General features: G+C 48.0%; 5 protein-coding genes across 5 annotated transcripts; 2 read left to right on the forward strand and 3 right to left on the reverse strand.

Annotated features, from left to right (window-relative positions):
- The first annotated feature begins 610 nt into the window (after positions 1-610).
- Positions 611-1,061, forward strand: LOC116962867 (histone H3). The gene has a single exon (XM_032998019.2). The coding sequence runs from the start codon at positions 620-622 to the stop codon at positions 1,028-1,030; it is 411 nt and encodes a 136-aa protein (XP_032853910.1). The 5' UTR covers positions 611-619; the 3' UTR covers positions 1,031-1,061.
- A 717-nt stretch (positions 1,062-1,778) lies between these two features.
- LOC122153374 (histone H4) lies at positions 1,779-2,873 on the reverse strand. Its single transcript, XM_042791959.1, has one exon. The coding sequence runs from the start codon at positions 2,399-2,401 to the stop codon at positions 2,090-2,092; it is 312 nt and encodes a 103-aa protein (XP_042647893.1). The 5' UTR covers positions 2,402-2,873; the 3' UTR covers positions 1,779-2,089.
- Positions 2,874-8,167: 5,294 nt separating this feature from the next.
- LOC104356448 (histone H2B 1/2/3/4/6) lies at positions 8,168-9,060 on the forward strand. Its single transcript, XM_009969630.2, has 2 exons — positions 8,168-8,177; positions 8,522-9,060. Exons 1-2 carry the CDS (start codon positions 8,168-8,170, stop codon positions 9,007-9,009), a joined length of 498 nt encoding a protein of 165 aa, XP_009967932.2. The 3' UTR covers positions 9,010-9,060.
- A 1,388-nt stretch (positions 9,061-10,448) lies between these two features.
- Positions 10,449-11,202, reverse strand: LOC116962865 (histone H1). The gene has a single exon (XM_032998017.2). The coding sequence runs from the start codon at positions 11,173-11,175 to the stop codon at positions 10,516-10,518; it is 660 nt and encodes a 219-aa protein (XP_032853908.2). The 5' UTR covers positions 11,176-11,202; the 3' UTR covers positions 10,449-10,515.
- Positions 11,203-13,247: 2,045 nt separating this feature from the next.
- On the reverse strand, positions 13,248-13,743 carry LOC122153369 (histone H2A). Its single transcript, XM_042791952.1, has one exon. It carries the CDS (start codon positions 13,691-13,693, stop codon positions 13,304-13,306), a length of 390 nt encoding a protein of 129 aa, XP_042647886.1. The 5' UTR covers positions 13,694-13,743; the 3' UTR covers positions 13,248-13,303.
- Positions 13,744-18,600: the final 4,857 nt, after the last annotated feature.

Consider the following 18,600-nt stretch of genomic DNA (forward strand, 5'->3'; position numbering starts at 1 on the left):
CGGTCACAAAGTTAATTCTTCTCATATAGATCGCAAAAGATGGATACCAAAGATGGGTGAAAATAAAACGTATTTTCTAGGCATATCAAAATGATAATTCATTTCTTGCAGTTTACTGAGGGAAACCTATATATGTAAATATGGCCATTTTTTTGCCATTAAAAATTCATTAGAGTAGTATTGCTGAGAAATGTAATGCTTTACGTTCAATCCAAACTAACTGTTTATACTTCTATGCCATATTTAGCACTGAAAGTTATATATTCCTTCTTACTACATCGGCTATTTAAAATATGGATCTACTCAGCACTATTCAGAGTCTAAGAAAACTTAGGAAAAACAGGGGGTGAGTAAAACAAAGAATAGAGAAATAAAATTTTAAAAATCCTTCCGTCTTCTCAAAAAAAAAAAAAAAAACACCACACCGACTTCTCGTTGAAACGGAATAGGGCTGAGTGCGCGTTCAGCTACAGGCTGCGTGAGGGATGTTTCGAATTACCCAACTGAATTTTTCGATTCTTCAACGAATCAGATGCGAGAAGGCGGGGCCACGCTCCCTATAAAGACGGACCGCAAGGGTCTCTCATCCCTTTCGCAGAGGAGAGAGGCGGAAGGCGACATGGCGCGCACGAAGCAGACGGCGCGGAAGTCGACGGGCGGGAAGGCGCCCCGCAAGCAGCTGGCCACCAAGGCGGCCCGCAAGAGCGCGCCGGCCACGGGCGGCGTGAAGAAGCCGCACCGGTACCGGCCCGGCACGGTGGCGCTGCGCGAGATCCGGCGCTACCAGAAGTCGACGGAGCTGCTGATCCGCAAGCTGCCCTTCCAGCGCCTGGTGCGCGAGATCGCGCAGGACTTCAAGACCGACCTGCGCTTCCAGAGCTCGGCCGTGATGGCGCTGCAGGAGGCGAGCGAGGCCTACCTGGTGGGGCTCTTCGAGGACACCAACCTGTGCGCCATCCACGCCAAGCGCGTCACCATCATGCCCAAGGACATCCAGCTGGCCCGACGCATCCGCGGCGAGCGCGCCTGAGCCCCCTCCCTGCCGCCGCCAGCCCCAAAGGCTCTTTTAAGAGCCACCACCTGGCCACCGGAGAGAGCTGTGTCCCTGCTTCTCAGCGCCGGCAGCCGGTGCCCAGCGCAGCTTCCCGCGCTCGCGGTAGCGCCGATGGTGCCGTAACTCGGGGTGGGGGCGGTGGCGGGGCGGGAAGGTTGGAGTTCCCGCTAGCGGGTGGCGCGAGAGCTCCCGCCCCGCGTGTAGACACGGTTCTGAGGCGTCTCCCTTTCTGTTACCGGCGCGGGGGGGGGGGGGGGGGGGGGGGGGCAGAGGAGGGGGGGCAGAGCGCGGTGCCTGGAGCGGAGGCAGCCTTCCGGCGGGAACAAGGGGAGGGAGGGCGGGCGCGCGCTTTCGCTCCGAGCCCGCGGCTTCTTTCTTCTGCGGCCCCCGGGTGGGGCCCTAGGGCTGCTCTCAGCCGTTTCCTCACGCCCCCCTCCCCGCGCCTTCCCGCCTTGCCCCGCCCCCCCAACCGGCCGAGCAGAGCGCGCCGCCATTTCACGAGCTTCTTCCCGTTTCAGCCTGTCGCGGTGAAGCCCATGGCGGGGGGGGCTGCTGTAGCAACAGCAGCCTTTTCTTGCCTGCCCGTCAGTCCCCTCCCGGTTCGGAAGGGGGACAGCGCGGGCGAGCGATTGGGAGGGGAAAGGGGCTGTCATGGGGGTGAAGGAGGGCGGGGGGGGGCTGAAGAACCTCTTCAGAACCTCAATCTTTCCCCAAAAGCCAAAGCTCTCTCACGCGTTGCTCGCTCTTCTCCGCGGAGAGGAGCGCTCGTTCCCCTTTCAACCCCACGCAGTGTCGTTGGAGCCCGGGAGCGGGGAGCGAAGGACGAGTGGGGCTGCCTACGGGCAGAGGCAGCGAAAGCCCAACCCAGCCGCCCCCACCGCAACCGCCTCAACTGCAACAGCACCACGCACATACACGCACACCCACACACACGCAGAAGAAAACAGTGACTCAGGCTCTTCTGTTGAAAGCTTGGGCGGCTCTGAAAAGAGCCTTTGTGTTTTGTAGGAGCGTAACCTATTGCAGGAACCGAGTTTAGCCGCCGAAGCCGTAGAGGGTGCGTCCCTGGCGCTTGAGCGCGTACACCACGTCCATGGCCGTCACCGTCTTCCTCTTGGCGTGCTCCGTGTAGGTCACGGCGTCGCGGATCACGTTCTCCAGGAACACCTTCAGCACGCCGCGCGTCTCCTCGTAGATCAGCCCCGAGATGCGCTTCACGCCGCCGCGCCGAGCCAGGCGCCGGATGGCCGGCTTGGTGATGCCCTGGATGTTGTCGCGCAGCACCTTGCGGTGCCGCTTGGCGCCCCCCTTGCCGAGCCCCTTCCCGCCTTTGCCGCGCCCGGACATGTTCTCCTCTTCCACTGACCCAAAGCCGCGTCTGGCGGGAACGGCCGCCCGCGCCTCCCTTTATTGCCGGCGGCCCGACCTGGTTGAGGACTGCGGCGGGGCAGGGCGGGGGCGGGCTCTTCTCCGCGCCCTTCCCCCCGCGGCCGGGGACGCTCCGCGTCGCCGCCGACAGGGGGGCCCCGGCCCCGGGAAGACGACAGCCGCCGCCGCCCCCGCGGCGTTCGGCGTCGGCTCGGCCTGCGCGCCGCGGGAGCGAACCCCCGGGAGGCGGCCGCCCCCCTTCCCGCCGCACACGGCGCGCTGTCCCGGCCCGGTCGTTGCGGCGCGCGGTGCCCGTGGGGCAGCCGGGCCCCCGCCGGCCGCGGGCCTGCAGCAAAATCCAGCCAATGGCGGCGGCGGGGCCGGGAGCTGCCGCTTCGCGCGCCGCCCGCGCGCCGCCGCCGCCGCCGCCATTTCGCCGCGCGCCGACAACGGGCCCGGCCGCGGCGGGGGGACGCGGGCGGCGGGATGCGCTTTGTGCTCACTAACATCCGCTACACTGTAACGAATGGTGAATAAATTAGTAATCCTCTTTCTTAAATTCTTATTTTCTTATTTGGGGACGATATATGTCCTTCTTTTTGGGGGGGTGGGGGGGGCGGGGGTTAATTCATTAGCTCCCAGGTTAAGAAACTGCACAATCTCGGGGCTTTCTTCTGTTTATAAGGTTGAAGTGCTGTTAAAGGAACTGATTTCTGTTCTTGTTAATGTACCCATGAAGTATCTAGATTGCTTCAAGTGTTTTAAAAAATGTAGCATGTGTTTTTTCATTTTCATGATCTTAATACATAGTAAATGAATTATTTTTCTTTTTTTTTTCTTCACGTGGTCTAGGACACAAAACAATATTTTTATAAACTGTTGTCTACATCTCCTCTCAGAGGGAATAAATTGCAATTTTACTGAGTTGTTTCACCTTAATCAGCTTTGGGAACCTCAGGTTTCCAAATGTCATTTTTTTCAGAAAATGCAATGCAACTTCCCCTCTATCTTACCTTTCATCTTGCAGTTTTTTTCATTACAGGTATTTTATGCTCCAGAAATCTGAGCCATATATTTGCTGTTTGTCTAAATAGTTTTAAAGACTTCAGATTATAGAAACACTCAGTAATTTACAAAGCTAGAAAACTTGTAGCTATACATGGTAAATTATGTAGCATATAATACGATTACATTTACTATTTCAGTCTCAACACATAAAAAGGTTTACAGTAGCTACATAAAACCTTAAAACCAGACTTCCCAGCTGTGATTCTAAGGTGCACTAAGCACTTTAGAAATTTTCCAAAATAAACACAAGTTCTAGGAAGCTGTGTCTTATTATCAATATATTCCAAATAACCTTGAATGTGGTGTGCTGAGTGTCTTCTGTTGATGGTCTAGTTGTTCTGTAACTTCCCCTAGGTCTTCTTGGTTCTATTCTCTGTATTGCACATACAATAATAGAGCAGATTAAAATGAAATTATGTTCAGAAACCAATCTGAATTTCCAACAGTTATCCTGCTACTGACTTTCCTTCATCAGATAAGTGGTCCTCCAGCATTTCTGGCTGAAGAGGCTGCATAGGGTGGGATAATTGGAGCCAAGGTACTACTCATAAGTTCAATTTTTATTATTTAAGTCTGCAGAGCCGCGGAAGAACGACACGCCGAGACGGGTTCAATGTGGGTGATAGAGCATCAAATCTACTTTATTGGTCCGGGTACATATATTTATACAGACAAAGATAATTATTATGCCTACTAGTCACTAGCTGATTGGCTTAAGCTCTAAAGGTCGTATTCGCACGGTCCACCTACTTGCAGTTAGCTTACAGCACGAGCTTCTCATAACACTAAGTTTCTCATGTTACTATTTCTAATTCCTCTTGACTTGTTTTTGATACACAACAGTACCATAACACAATGTTTCTCAGACCGCCGTTACCATAACACTAAGTTTCTCAGGCCACTATTCCCAATTCCTCTCAACCTGTTTTCGACACACCACGGTACACAAGGCCGAAGCATCCTTGACATTCCTCCTGTATCAGCAGCTGCGAGCAGCTGCAGGCAAACCCTAGTGAGGCCCAGCATCAGCGAGGCAGCATCAGCCCCTAGAACAGGCTCTGATCGTACAGCTGCTCGGTGGGCTCAGGACCCTTGTCTCTGAGCCATTCTCCAACATAAGTCCATTTAGGGAGTAAGCAGAGGGAGAAAAAAAGTAATTCTAAATAGAGATTTCATAATAAGAAAGAGTATTTTTTGGAAAAAATCTGTTCAGGGCTCACCCAGGAGCTGTAGTGCTAAACACGAACAGCAGCATTGCCTTTACATCTTCCCATTGCCTTCTAGAAACTTCCAGTTACCCGAACATGAGAAAGCTGACAGCTTGTAGCATAGCTTGTTCACCAGGATGAGATTCACCAACCAGGGAAAAAAAAAGACAAAAGTCCCACGTGTTGGTAGCCAGTATTTGGAAACAAGAAATAGGCTGGTGACTCATTCAAGTTCTGACATCCTGGAGTTGTTATGGAGCTGTTCTTGAAGACTTTTCTCTCTTCCCTCCCATCAAACTTAGGTTTCCTGATTCTGAAGGATTATTTCTTTTGGATGTTCCAAAGCCTTTGTCATTCACTGGAAACCCCATTGTTGTTGAAGTGGGATGGATGATGAGTGTCCAGACATTAAGAATTTCCTGTCCATTTCCTTTAGTGAACATGGTTATTTTAGACTGTTGAGAGAAATATGAATGTCCTGATTCCTTTTCCTTATATTCTGACTGTCTAAACAATACAATTAACTCAGCTCTTCTGACATTATTGATAAGGTTTCTACAATCAGTTATTTCTGAGAACCTGAGTTCCCTTTATAAACATCTAACACTCTCCCTACTCCTATCCCCAATTATTTTGCCTTTAGCACTCTCTGGTTGTACCTTTTTGTGAAGGGGCAGCATGCACAACCACATTATATCAGGACTGACTAGCCTTCAGTTATTATTCAGTTTCTGCTTTTTGCGTTTGATTATTTCATTGGGTTGCAGTTTGGTTTTGTGTTTTTTTAAACACAGTTTTCAGCTAGAAGCCTAAAAACAAGCAGTAGCTTCCGAGTTCACGGTAGCAACCTTTCCTTCATGGAGGATGTCTTTCTACTCCACAGCTGATATTTACAAAATCTGTTAAAACTAAGCATATCTCAGGCCTGGATCAACTATTGCTTTTGTCTGTAACGGATCAACGGATTTAAAAGAATTAAGGGGGGTGGTGTTTGCAGAAGCTGGTTTTTGTATTAGGGTATTTTTTTAATTGTTTTTAATGCCTCTGCTTTCTGGACAAATGGACTTTACATTGATGAGATTGCCCTGTGTTATTCTACATTTTCTCTTTCAGAGCAGTGCAACAAAAGCAACTGCCTCTATCTGCTATTGTGGACACAAAACTGGAGATCCTACGCCACATTGTCCAGGAGTGGCATGTCAAGTTGTGGACTTTCACATATGTTCACGAGAGAACTCATGTTATCAGGCAGAGGTTTTTCAGTGAACTGCTTTTTCGGGTAATGTTTATGTTAAAAGAAAGTAATGGGGTATACAGTATATGTGGGGAGTTAAATGTTCTGAGATGGGCCACTCTGGCTTCTCTTACTGCTTTGCTGAAAAAGAGAGTACTTATTTTCTTCCCCTGAAAAAGGTAGATACAGATCCCTCCTGCCTTACCAGATTTTCTCTGAGCTGATGGAGCTGCTGCTGACAGCTGTGGGGGAGTTAGAACAGATGGAGATGGGTGAGCACCCCCCCCATCCCTGTTCTTGATGAGAGGGAGCTGGGCTTGGGGGGGGACAGAGGTGAAAACAGAGGGCTACAGCATCACGGGGGCAGCGTGAAGCCGCTCTCCTCAACACCTTTGGCTGCTTTTGTTTCGCCAGTGCAGGTGTTAAGCACAGCAGATGCACTTGTAAGCAGGCATTACTCACTGGGAAGGAAAAAGGGCCCACACTTTACTCATCTGGCTCCCTTTCTTCAGACAGCATTATTTCGGACATAGGCTGTGTGAGAAACAAGCCCACGTATATATATAAAAAAAAAAAAAAAAATTATTGGGGACATAATCAGTGGAGCAAAGAATACAGCACTGGGCGCAATGGCGCGCCCTGGAGCCGAAAGCGGCTCCCTTTTATTGTATAAAAGGTTACATATTCATCTACTCTAATACATATGCATCACTACTCCAAGGATAGGGAGGGAATATTACAATCAGTTCCGAGAAATCATTAACATATCCCCCCACCCCAAATTCCTCCCGTCGCGCTTGCGCAGTGCTCCCTGGTGGTCGTGGGCAGGGGTCTGCAGATGAAGGCTCGTAGTCTTCACTGTGTTCGCTAGCTGACCCTTACTTCTGTGCAAACTCAGTCCTGAGGTCACGTACACCTTGTCCGGGCTAATTTGCAGCTCCTTTGTCTTTAGGGCTCAGTGGTTTCAGTTCCTCTCTTATCTCAAGGACAAGGGATACCAGAGATGGCCCATTCTGTTATTTCTCATTCCGCTGCAAAGGAGTTACCACCCTTTGATATGGACCATCTGGTGAGCATCCCAAGGGGGGGGGGGGGGCTGTTGGGTTGGTGTTTCCTCAGATCAATTCCCCCCTTTTCTGTTCCCAGTAGTAAATTCTTTTACTTTTCTTAAAATTTGGATCATTGTACTAATAATAGCTTTAGCCTAACTTATTAAAAGTAATTGTTTAATTACTTTTAGCGAAAGCAAAATTCTTCTATTCTTTATCACAGCTGGAACTATTTGTACATCCAGAACTCTGCACTGCAAGGTAAAAGAAAAAAATAAAAGCAGAAGAAAAACCAGCCTGGTAAAAGATCCTTTTATTGTTTACATCAGTATCCAGAATCTCTCACTATCTTTACAAATCTCCTTGATCAATTAGTTTGTTGTGATTTTAGCAGTTTCACCCACCTTAAACTGCATTTACCTATGCCAGATAAATGTCTTGTATAGGCCCATGCCATCCATCTCCTCTGATACAGAGAAAGTCTAGACTTTGTATGTCCTTTAAGGGTTTCAAAAGGAAATAGCATCATTGTAGCACCGGCTATATGATACCAAGTTATCCAGGCCTAGCTTCATTCAATCACAAATTAACTTGATCCGTTTAAAAGTGGATTATAGTGTTCTAAATTGCTGATAATTTAATTCATAATTGTAATTTATAATGTTGCCACATAGCATTTTAATTTAAAAAAATTACCCTTTTCTAAACATACAGACTAACACTATATTAAAAACCACTTCCCCTATTATATATAAAAAAATATTAGCACATCAGAATTCCTAATACCATAAAATCATTTTACTCTGTTTAAAAAATGTTATTTTCTTCTTGCACAATTAAGTCAACTTGACAAGATGACTGCCAGAATTTCTGATTCACAATAAATTTATAATTCATTTTTAAATCTATGATTTATTTTTATTACCATAAATATCTTGAATTAAAAAATTCATCCAATTTTTAATACGTCCCAAAAGAAGTCCACATTCTTTCAATTTACAAATTAAATCAGAACTTCAATCTCATTTAAAGTCCTGAAAAACAAGCCATGTTCTGTGGGCCAGAAGAATTAATTTCAAACACAATTAACAAAGTTTAGTATTCCTGAACCTCTGTATCTTTACTGGTTGTATTTTTTCCTTTTTAGATTTAACTTCTGGCTCTCACGAAAGCAGGCTATTACATGATGGATGCAGGTACACTACGTCTTGAAGGAAAAGAAAGAGAAGAAACCCCCCTTGTAGTTATTCTCTAAGGTTTGTTTTTTTTGTTTGTTTGTTTGTTTGTTTTGTGGAGAATTACCGATAACTACACTTCGTAGTTACAAACCTGCCCGAGCACGAGAGGGGTGACCCCGGGGGCTGGGCGAGGCCGGACAGCAGAGGAGGAGCTTCGCTACCCAACTGTGAGATTGAAAGAGCTCGTTGTGATTGGCTGATAGGATTCGAATTATTAACCAATACTAGGGTGGGATTTAAAAAGGACCAATTACAAAGCCATTCGTACGAGGGTGGACGTCACTGGTTCCTTTATCCAATAGAAGCTCTGATAGCTGAGGCCAGAGATTTGCATACGGCCCCTATAAATACGGGAGTAAGCGTATTCCCAGGCATTCCGGTGCTCCAGAGCAACCTGAGGATTGTCGTCATGCCTGAGCCGGCTAAATCTGCCCCCGCGCCCAAGAAGGGCTCCAAGAAGGCGGTGACCAAGACGCAGAAGAAGGGCGACAAGAAGCGCAAGAAGAGCCGCAAGGAGAGCTACTCGATCTACGTGTACAAGGTGCTGAAGCAGGTGCACCCCGACACGGGCATCTCGTCCAAGGCCATGGGCATCATGAACTCCTTCGTCAACGACATCTTCGAGCGCATCGCCGGCGAGGCCTCGCGCCTGGCGCACTACAACAAGCGCTCCACCATCACGTCGCGGGAGATCCAGACGGCCGTGCGGCTCCTGCTGCCCGGCGAGCTGGCCAAGCACGCCGTCTCCGAGGGCACCAAGGCCGTCACCAAGTACACCAGCTCCAAGTAGAGCGTCTCGGACTGTCAGTTTTAACCCAAAGGCTCTTTTAAGAGCCACCAATTTTTTCAACTACAGGGGCTGAATTACTGTTTTTCTCGGAAGGTATGTAAGTAGACTCTTATTTGCACCTCCCTGGAAGGTTAAGTACTTGCTACTTCCATTCTTAAGTGCAAGGCTCTCAGCTGACAGCCTGTACTCGGTATATATTTATAGTACTTGTTGGTTTAAAACTTGGAAATGAGTACATCCTCTTAGCTTTGGTCTTTAATATAGCTAAAAAGCAACAGCTGCTTTGTCCCGGTGTCCTGCCAGCTCCCCATCTTCAGAACACGGAAGTCCCACGGGGAAAGGTAGGTTCTCCTCTTATTTTCTCAAGGTTTTAATTCCTCTTACGTAATAGGTTCAGTAGAAAATCCTAACTGCTATTAAGAACTCATTTTCTCTATGCTGTACCTTTAAAATTGAGATTTCTGCCTCTTTTTAAGTGACCAATAAATATTTTGAAAACAAGTTTCTGAAGCAAGACTTCCAGTCGTGCTTGTAGCTTGGGTTTTTTTTTTGATTTTTTTTGTTTTGCTACATTCTCTTAAGCCCCCCACCCCCCGACACTCGCTGGATCAGTGGAGTAGCTGCCCGCACTCGACAAAAGATTTTTCTTGATGAAGGATATTCTGGTAAAGAACACCAACGTCCGAACTTGTGCCGGAGTCGGTTCTTTCTTCAGGGGCGGCCGGTGCTGGGCCACGTACCGGGGGGGTGGGTTTGGGGGTGTCCGGCAGTACCGGAGCGTGGGGCCCCCACAGCTCCTGCACCGTCGCGGCGGTTCTGCCCGCGGAAGCTGCGCTGCCGGACACCCTTTCACGGGGGGGGGGGGGGGGGGGGGCAAAAGCAAGACCCGGGGCATCTCCTCCGCCCCTGATCCATTCCCCCCGCGGGCAGCGCTGAGGGGGCCTGAGCCGCTCCCGTACGCGGGCGAGCGGCGGAACCCACGGGGAACGGCCGCGGAGTGTGTGTGTGGAGGGGCGGGAGGGTCACGCCCTCAGGGGCGGGGAAGGGGGGCGGGGCCGGGAGATCCGGAAAGGGCCAATCCCGGCCCAGCGCGGGACTTTTAAACCCCCACAGGGAGAGCAGCGAAGGGGCGCGCGCGCGGAGCCGCCCCCCCCCGGCTCCCCACTGCCCCCCCCCCCTCCCGTCCCACCGTTCCCCGCCCCCCCCCACGGCCGGGCAAGTCGGGGCGGGGCGGCCGTTGCTACCTCGGGGCTCCCCGATCGCCCGTAGAGCAGCACCGGCCCTTTAAGGAAGAGCGGCTCTGCCCCAGCAGGCTGTACCCTACGTGCACCTTCCGAAAACTGGAACTTAATTCGGTGTAAACTCCTCCCAAAAACCTTTTAAAGGTCTGGCTTTACTGCTGCGGTTACCGTAGTGTTCCAGCTCTTTTTAAGAGCAAATGGGTGGCTCTTAAAAGAGCCTTTGGGTTTATTTAAATGAGTAAACTCTAAGTTCTTCTCAGCCGTTTTACTTCTTTTTGGGCGCCGCCTTCTTCGCCTTGGCCGCTTTGGGCTTGGTCGCCTTAGGCTTGGCTGCTTTGGGCTTCACCGCCTTCGCCTTGGCCGGGCTTTTCGCAGCTTTCTTGGGGCGACCTGCCTTGGCGGCTTTCTTGGGGCTCTTGGCCGCCTTCTTGGCCGCGGCAGCCGCCGGCTTCTTGGCTTTCTTGGGGCTCTTCTTCACCGCCGCCGCCTTCTTGGGCTTCTTGGCGGCGCTGGCGGGCTTCTTGGCCGCCGGCTTCTTGGGCTTGGCTGCCGGCTTTTTCTTAGTTGCCTTCTCTTTTGTCTCACCCGGTTTCTTATTCAGCTTGAAAGAGCCGGAAGCGCCGGTGCCCTTGGTCTGCACCAGGGTGCCCTTGCTGACGAGGCTCTTGAGCCCCAGCTTGATGCGGCTGTTGTTCTTCTCCACGTCGTAGCCGCCGGCGGCCAGCGCCTTCTTGAGGGCGGCGAGGGAGAGCCCCTTGCGCTCCTTGGAGGCGGACACGGCCTTGGTGATCAGCTCGGTGACGCTGGGCCCCGCGGGCTTGCGGGCTCGGGAGCCGCCCGCCGCCTTCTTCGGCTTCTTGGCGGCCCCGGCCTTGGCGCCGGGAGCAGAGACAGCGGGAGCGGCAACGGGCGCGGTCTCCGACATGGCGGCAGCCGGGCGCTGGCGGATCGGGGGGAACCACTGGGCCCGGAGCAACTCGGCGGCCTCGTATTTATAGAGAGGAGCCGCGCGGTGATTGGTGCGCTGCAGCGCCCGCCCCGCCGCACGCCAGAAAGGTCCCTTCTCCCCGCTCAGTTTGTGTTTCTTAGGAGGCGAAAAAGGCCCTTTTTATCCGAATTTCTGCCACCGAGCCCCCCCCGCTTGGCAGCGGCGTGGAAAAGGAAGACTCTTCTTCCCCTCGGCAGAGTTTCCCTTCGAGGAGGCAAAGGGTGAGTTAAAAAAGAGGCGATAAACCCCGAGTCCTGGACCTGGGTAGACCTCGGGAGACAGAAACTTTTGTTTTTCCTTCTAAATAAAATCCGCGACGTGGGCAGCTAAATCTCCAGACTAACTAATTGTTATTCTTTAAAGGGTCTTCTCTTAATCTGCTCTGAAAGTCGGGGATTTGAATCGATATTTTAATCGCAAATTGATTTCAAAGAGGAGGAAGTAACACAGGCTCATCTTCAGCACTGAATATGGATTAGAAATTAGCTTCTTTGTCCAAAGTCCTTTACCCCTTCCAAAATAATTAAAAGAAATTAAATTAGTGCATTATGCAACGGGGCAAGAAGCAGATTAAAGTCCTGTGAAGGGCTGTCGGTCCCCCAGGAGGAGATGACTTTTTACAGCATAGCAGCTCGTACTGTGTTGCTCAGTGTGCACAATACAGACATGGTTCCCTCATGCTCTGCTACAGAAATATCTATTTTTTTAATAAATTAGGTGGCATAAGAACTTAACACAGCCGGTTTCTGTTCATAACTATAATCAGTGCTCTATCACTTTATAATTCAGCAGTGTTTTTATTTTGATACAGCTTGATTGGTGAAAATCTGAGTCATCCTTATCTGAGGACAGACTGCTGCAGCTGATTTTTTTTTTCTATACTTCTACACAATAAAACTTGCTCAAGTTATCAGTTAGGGCTCCCCTTTCACAACAGATTGTGAAATATTCTAATTTTTTTTACTGTCCAATGACTGATTCCTGCATTGGAAGTAATCTTAAAAATAGTATATGCAGCTGATGTATCTGCTATACTACAACGACAGGCTGCTAGCAAGGTGGGGATGTCTTCATCTGCACTTTACCAAGATCACACTTAAACAAATCCAGGATAAATGTATTTTTCTGTCAGAGCCCAGAGAATTAAAACAAGTATTCTCTGACATTTTCATTGTTGCCTACAACCCTTTGTTTTGCCAAAGGAGGCCTGTGAACTGCTTGTTACCCCTTGCCATTGTAACTGTCAGTGGTACTAAAATTTTTGTACAACGTTATGATTCAAGTAATTTATGTTTTCAGGCGGATAATTATAAAAAGTGCATTTACTGACCTATAACCACTGATTTTCTGTTTCTATTTCAACAACTTTATGGTAATGTTTAGTGTTATATATAAGGTAAAATCAAAAATAAAAACTGGCAACTCGTTTTTACCTCAAATTGCCTATTTAGGAATTACCAATTATTCTCAAACCCACTCAGACTTCAGGCAGAAAATGGGCACGGCAGCTCAGACAAAGCCATGAGAAAAGTGTATTAAAAAATAATAATTAAGAATGCCTATTGGTTTATATATATATATATAATTAAAAATAAATAAATAAATAAAAAGCACAAAACAAAACAAAAAACCTCACCAAAACAACCCACACAAGTCTGTAGGTCAAAAGGTTGCTCAGGAGGGGGGCAGGGCTGTTTTTTAAAGACATCTGTGAGTTACCTCAACTTCCCCTGGGGCTAAGCCGATACAGCAGAAGCCCGTTGGGGCTGCAGTTTCCTTCTTGCAATAATCGTCAACTTTGTGTCTTTCCCACCCCTACCAGAGCAACGTTTCCTTTCACACGGAATAAACGTTGCTATTTCTAGCACATTATTTAACTGTAATTAAGATGTTACCTTGTAACGCTAACATTTTAACTTTCCCAAGAATGATAATAATCTCATTTTGGAGAGTGACTAGTAGGGTTTGGGGAGTTTTTGCTAAGATCTACAGCTCCTTTTATGAGGAAGTGGGTGGCTCTAAAAAGAGCCTTTGGGTTACTTTTGAGGTGCTCCTCGGGTTTGCTTCACTTGCTCTTTGCCTTGTGGCTGTCGGTCTTCTTGGGCAGCAGCACGGCCTGGATGTTGGGCAGCACCCCGCCCTGCGCGATGGTCACCTTGCCCAGCAGCTTGTTGAGCTCCTCGTCGTTGCGGATGGCCAGCTGCAGGTGCCGGGGGATGATGCGCGTCTTCTTGTTGTCGCGGGCCGCGTTGCCCGCCAGCTCCAGGATCTCGGCCGTCAGGTACTCCAGCACGGCCGCCAGGTACACCGGCGCGCCGGCGCCCACCCGCTCCGCGTAGTTCCCTTTCCGAAGCAGCCGGTGGACGCGGCCCACGGGGAACTGCAGCCCGGCCCGCGACGAGCGCGACTTCGCCTTGGCACGCGCCTTCCCGCCCTGCTTCCCGCGGCCGGACATCTCTCCCGAGGCTCTTCCGCAGCCGCCGCCCCGACTGACGTGACACACGCGTCGCTACGCCCTGCCGCCCGGCCACCTTTTATAGCTTCCCCGCGCGCCCCGGCCTGCTTTCTGATTGGTCGTAGCACGCTCTTGCTCGCTCCGACCAATGGCGCTGCGGATCCAAATCCACCCAATGGGGGAGCAGGCGGCTGCCCCTCCCCGCCAGCCGGGGGGTGGGGGGGGGGGGGGGCGCTCCTGGCGCGGGGCGGATCCCAACACCCCCCCACACCCCCCCGGGCCCCTCACAGCTCACCCCAAGACGCGGCCCAGGAGGCCGCTTTAATCGGGAAGAGGTGTCCCCCGGCGGCCCGAGGGGAGCAGAGGCGCGCAGCTGCCTCTCAGGAACGGGGGGAACCACTGGTAAAGCCAGCGCCGTCGTTTTAGAACTCAGCCTGGATTTGGAACCTCAGGAAGGTGGCTACTGCAGGATTACTTTTAGAAAACTATGATTACAAAAGAGAAACATTCCTTTCGGTAGGAACATCTGCAACCCAGCCCTACTGGTAGGTGTAGAAACTAGGCAGGAACACACAGGAAACGGCTCCGATTCTGGAGACAAATTACTCAAATATTACTGTAGTCAAAATAATATGGTGTTGTCCGCAAGGCTATTCTGTAGAGCATTAGAAGTCAGGCTGTCACGCTTTCACTCAAACAAGAATATCTCACTGCACCAAGAAGCTGAAGCGACTTCTTCAAGATGTTTGTCTCATACGGTTTGGACCTGTCTTACAGAGCAAGAGCCGCCTGGGCATTTTTCCTTCTTTGCTTTAATGACCCCCGGTTTCTCTTTATTTCCTGACATCCTTTTCTCATGCTTCCATACATTTCAAGCAAAGACAAACACTATTCTTGTCTAAAGCAACAAAGGAACCTGCACCCTGGACTTGGCCCCATCCTTCTGCAACCCCCACCTTGCACAGCAGGATCTTCCTCCATTTTCCCCACAGCATGGGATTCTGCTTTTGTTGCCATAAATTCCAATTCTGTGTGATTCTTTGCTCCCATCTGCATTCCTTGATACTTTTGAACTCTGAGTTGTGGTTCTTTGTAATGCACCCCAGATCCTAGGATAGAAAGATCATAAATTACAGTGAGAGGAGTTGTGTGTGTCAGGCTCTACTGCTTACCCTGGATACCGGCCTTGGTGTAGTTTAGGGAAAGACAGAGACCTGACTCCCACCAGGCCATCCATGATAGCCTACCAAAAAACCCAAAATCAAACAGCCAAAAAAACCCTCCAAAAGCAGACATTTAATCCAAACTGTGCACTTTGGAGATCAAAAGAGAAGCACCTCCTTTTTTCCAGAAGGGTACAATCATAGGGATTCTAATCTAAACTGTTCAGCATATGCCAGACACAGCAGGAAGATCACAAACCAAGCAAAATAAAAAGAACTACATAGCACACACAAAGTACTGTCACAACTTGCTTATTTTTGGGTAACTAAGACCAGCTCCCTGTTCTGAAGGTCCAGTAATATTTAGGTAGCATCTTTCCTTAGTGCTGTGATTCAATGGATTATGCCGAAAGAACTAAATCTCAGGAGCCTTTTTCTATTTCCATCGTTATGCAGTCACTAATCTTCAATGATGTGTCAAGCAAGTCACATTATTACTCTGTAGCTCAGTCCCTTCCCAGCCCTTTTCCTCCCCACCATCATTTTTCCTTCTCTGAACACTACTCAGAGCCACGGATTAAAAATGTGACCACAAGATGGAGGTGGTACTACGGAGAAGAATCACAAAGATCTGTATGACCACAATACAAAAATGAGAACAAATGGGCCTGGGTTTATGGTACCAGTTGTCCAGAACTGAAAACGTCTGTTGTGGAATTGCAGAGAAGATGGCATTACAGGATTGTGATGGCACATGACCAGTGTCATCATAAGGTAAATGCATAATTGTTTCCACAGACTCTGCTAAAACAGGCTGTTCTTGAATATGGCACAAGCGTTCTATTGTGTTTTTTCTCCCTTCTAAGAAAATATTTAAATCTAAACACTAAACCCTGATTCAACTCTTCCTCAATAAATAAACAGTATGATATATAGATATACACACATATCTCTATTTCACACACTCTTATTCAATCCCTTTTTGACCAGTGTCAGGGTACTGAGACACAGTAGAGATACAAGGGAGCATTTTCCTATTTTCTCCTGATAGAAGTATAAGCACAAAGCTTCATGTAATTTGATGGATGTTCAGCCAAAATAAATTTCATTGATCTATTCTTTTTTAAGGATTCCACTCAGAGTAATTACCTGAGGTCAAACACATGAATAAAGGGAAAAATTCATCTAGCCGATGCAAGTATTGTCAATTTAGCAATGAAATTGCTTTACAATCATTTCTGGTGCCAGGGGAGAATAGGTTGTCAACAGTCTTCAAAGCTGGAGTTGATATTTCTGCCATGGCCCATCATTTGTGTGGCTGATGAAGAACCAGATGTTTACCTGAGTGCATGGATTGAAGTCAGGGCATCCACAGACCCCATTGCTTTGATAAAACTGATGGGAAGAGCTTCCATCTTTGTGCTCTTTCCACTTAGAGCTGCATTAAAGGCAAGGAAGGGGAAAAAAAAATCCTCCATATTAAATAAGCTGAAGACAAACTGCACTTCTGGTCAATCAGATGAAATATCAGCCCCCACATGCAGCCAGTCTGCGCACATAGTCCCAGCCACTCGTACAGCTCCCAACCTCACGTGTCTATCCAAAACCAAAACCACAACAGAATATGGGACGAGCCTCCTGTACAAGAGCCACACGAGACAGTAGGCACCCTGATCTCGGACTCTTACCAGAAAAAAAGAGCTGGCAGCTCCCGGATAATTTGCATTGTCAAATCCAGCTCTTCCCTAGGGTCTCAAAGCCCATTCCAGGAGTACTCTCTCTCCACCCCCCACCACACTTGCCCCCTCTCCACACCTCCCCAAAGCCATCTTAGAGGTCTATCAGCTGTAGGAAACTACCTCCTTTACCCTGGACAGGGTGAGGAAGAGACATTTCTGATATTACATACAGTCCCTGTGCATTCCTTTTTTGAGATTTCCTTTTTTGAGCCCATTTAAACATGTTCAAATCCTTTTACCTCAAGTCTGAAGAGGATAGATACAACAGGCAAGTGTTCACTCTATCCCAACAGAAGAAAAGGTGGCCCACCTATGTGAGAATACAGGAAATGAAACATAAAAAAAAAAAAAAAAAATCAGCCTGAAGAAGCAGAATGAATCAAGCAACTCCTGCAGGTTACTAACGTCATCACAGGGCTGCTGGGGGGATTTTCTCAACCTTGAATGGGAGGGAGGTCCTCATTCCAGAACACAGGTCCTCTTCTCCTCAGGTTGCTTCCTGGGAGGAAGGGTCAATATTATTATTAAACTGAGGGTCAACAGTACCACAATGATGACCTTTCCCCCAAAAATCACCATTCATAGATTTCACTTAAAGATAAAAATGCATATTTAAAAAAAAAAAAAAAGCTAAAATATAAAGAGGAGGTTCCATAACTAAAAAAAAAAAAAAAAAAAAAAAAACAAACACACACAAACCATTTAAAATGCTACTGACAAAACTGAATTTAACTCCTGAACCAGGAAGAGAAGTGTTATACAAACCTATTTGTTTGTGTCCAAAATTCGCAAAAACAGAATCAAAGTTTTCAAGTATAAGTTTGGGTAGCTAATTATTTTGTCTCCTAAAAACAGATTTAATCTCAAAACATTGAGTATTCAGCTAAATCTGGGGCTTATAGCCAACTAAAGGTATTGTTTGAGATATCTACTAGCCTGGCAGCTTAACATAAATTTCTCTTTATTAAAAAACTAAAAACCCACAAGTCTGGATATATTCACCTAGAAATTGATGTGTTGTTAGAGGACTCACTCCTAAAATCACTAAGACACTCACTACAAGCTCTTCAACAGGGACAACGAAGAGTTTTCTCAATCTCTTTCATGCTATACCATACTTTTAACACTAACACATTTTAACAGGATGGAGACATAAATAGCTAACTACTAGTATTAGGTCTTGTGCTCAAATTCAGCATTCCAGATAAAACTTTACATTTTTAAAGTATTTATTCTCTCTCTAAAGCAGCATCTCATTTGGGAGATACTTATTGCCAACTCAGCTGATCCCACTGGTCTTAAATCTTTATTTTCATTTGAAACAGACTGAAAAATCTCCTGGGGTCTGTCACATCCTGCTCAGATGAGGGAAAACAAGTGACTTAGATTTGTAAATCCCCGACAGAACGAACAACTGCGAGATAAGTCTCAAAGTCCATGCATAGACATTAATTTCCCAAAATGTACTAACTGGATATCCAATAATTGGCTAAGTATGTAAAAAAATTATGGCAAGTGTTACAGTACGCCTTGTGCTACTTAGTGGAAATAAGGGAAAAGGAGAAAAAAGAAAATGAGAAGAGAGGGACAGAACAGAGGAATAAAGATCACCTGTCCAGGGTCCTGCATTGGTCCCATCCAAGTTCATCAGGGATGCATCTGTCTTCTGCATTTCTGGTCTTATTTTTTCTTTCTCTCACTCGCTTCCTCGCTTGTTTCTTCCTGTCTATTGCTCGCTCACTCACTCATCCCTCCACAATTTATACACGCTTCCCTTGGGTCTATCCCCTAGGTCAACCCACATACCTACATATCACATGTATGGGGAAGAGTAGGATGCTTTATGGGATAATTAGCATAATCTCGTTAACCTTCATTAGCATATTCAGGGTGTCAAACTTAATATGCATTTCATGGATAGCAAAGCAAAGGTCCTTGCACCTTTACAAGAGGCACCAGGGCAGAACCGTCCCGCCTCCACAAGGCTCCCTCCTCCAGCTGCATC

The sequence above is a fragment of the Tyto alba genome, unplaced genomic scaffold (assembly GCF_018691265.1).
Source record: "Tyto alba isolate M040663 unplaced genomic scaffold, T.alba_DEE_v4.0 Super-Scaffold_2, whole genome shotgun sequence".
NCBI lineage: Eukaryota > Metazoa > Chordata > Aves > Strigiformes > Tytonidae > Tyto > Tyto alba.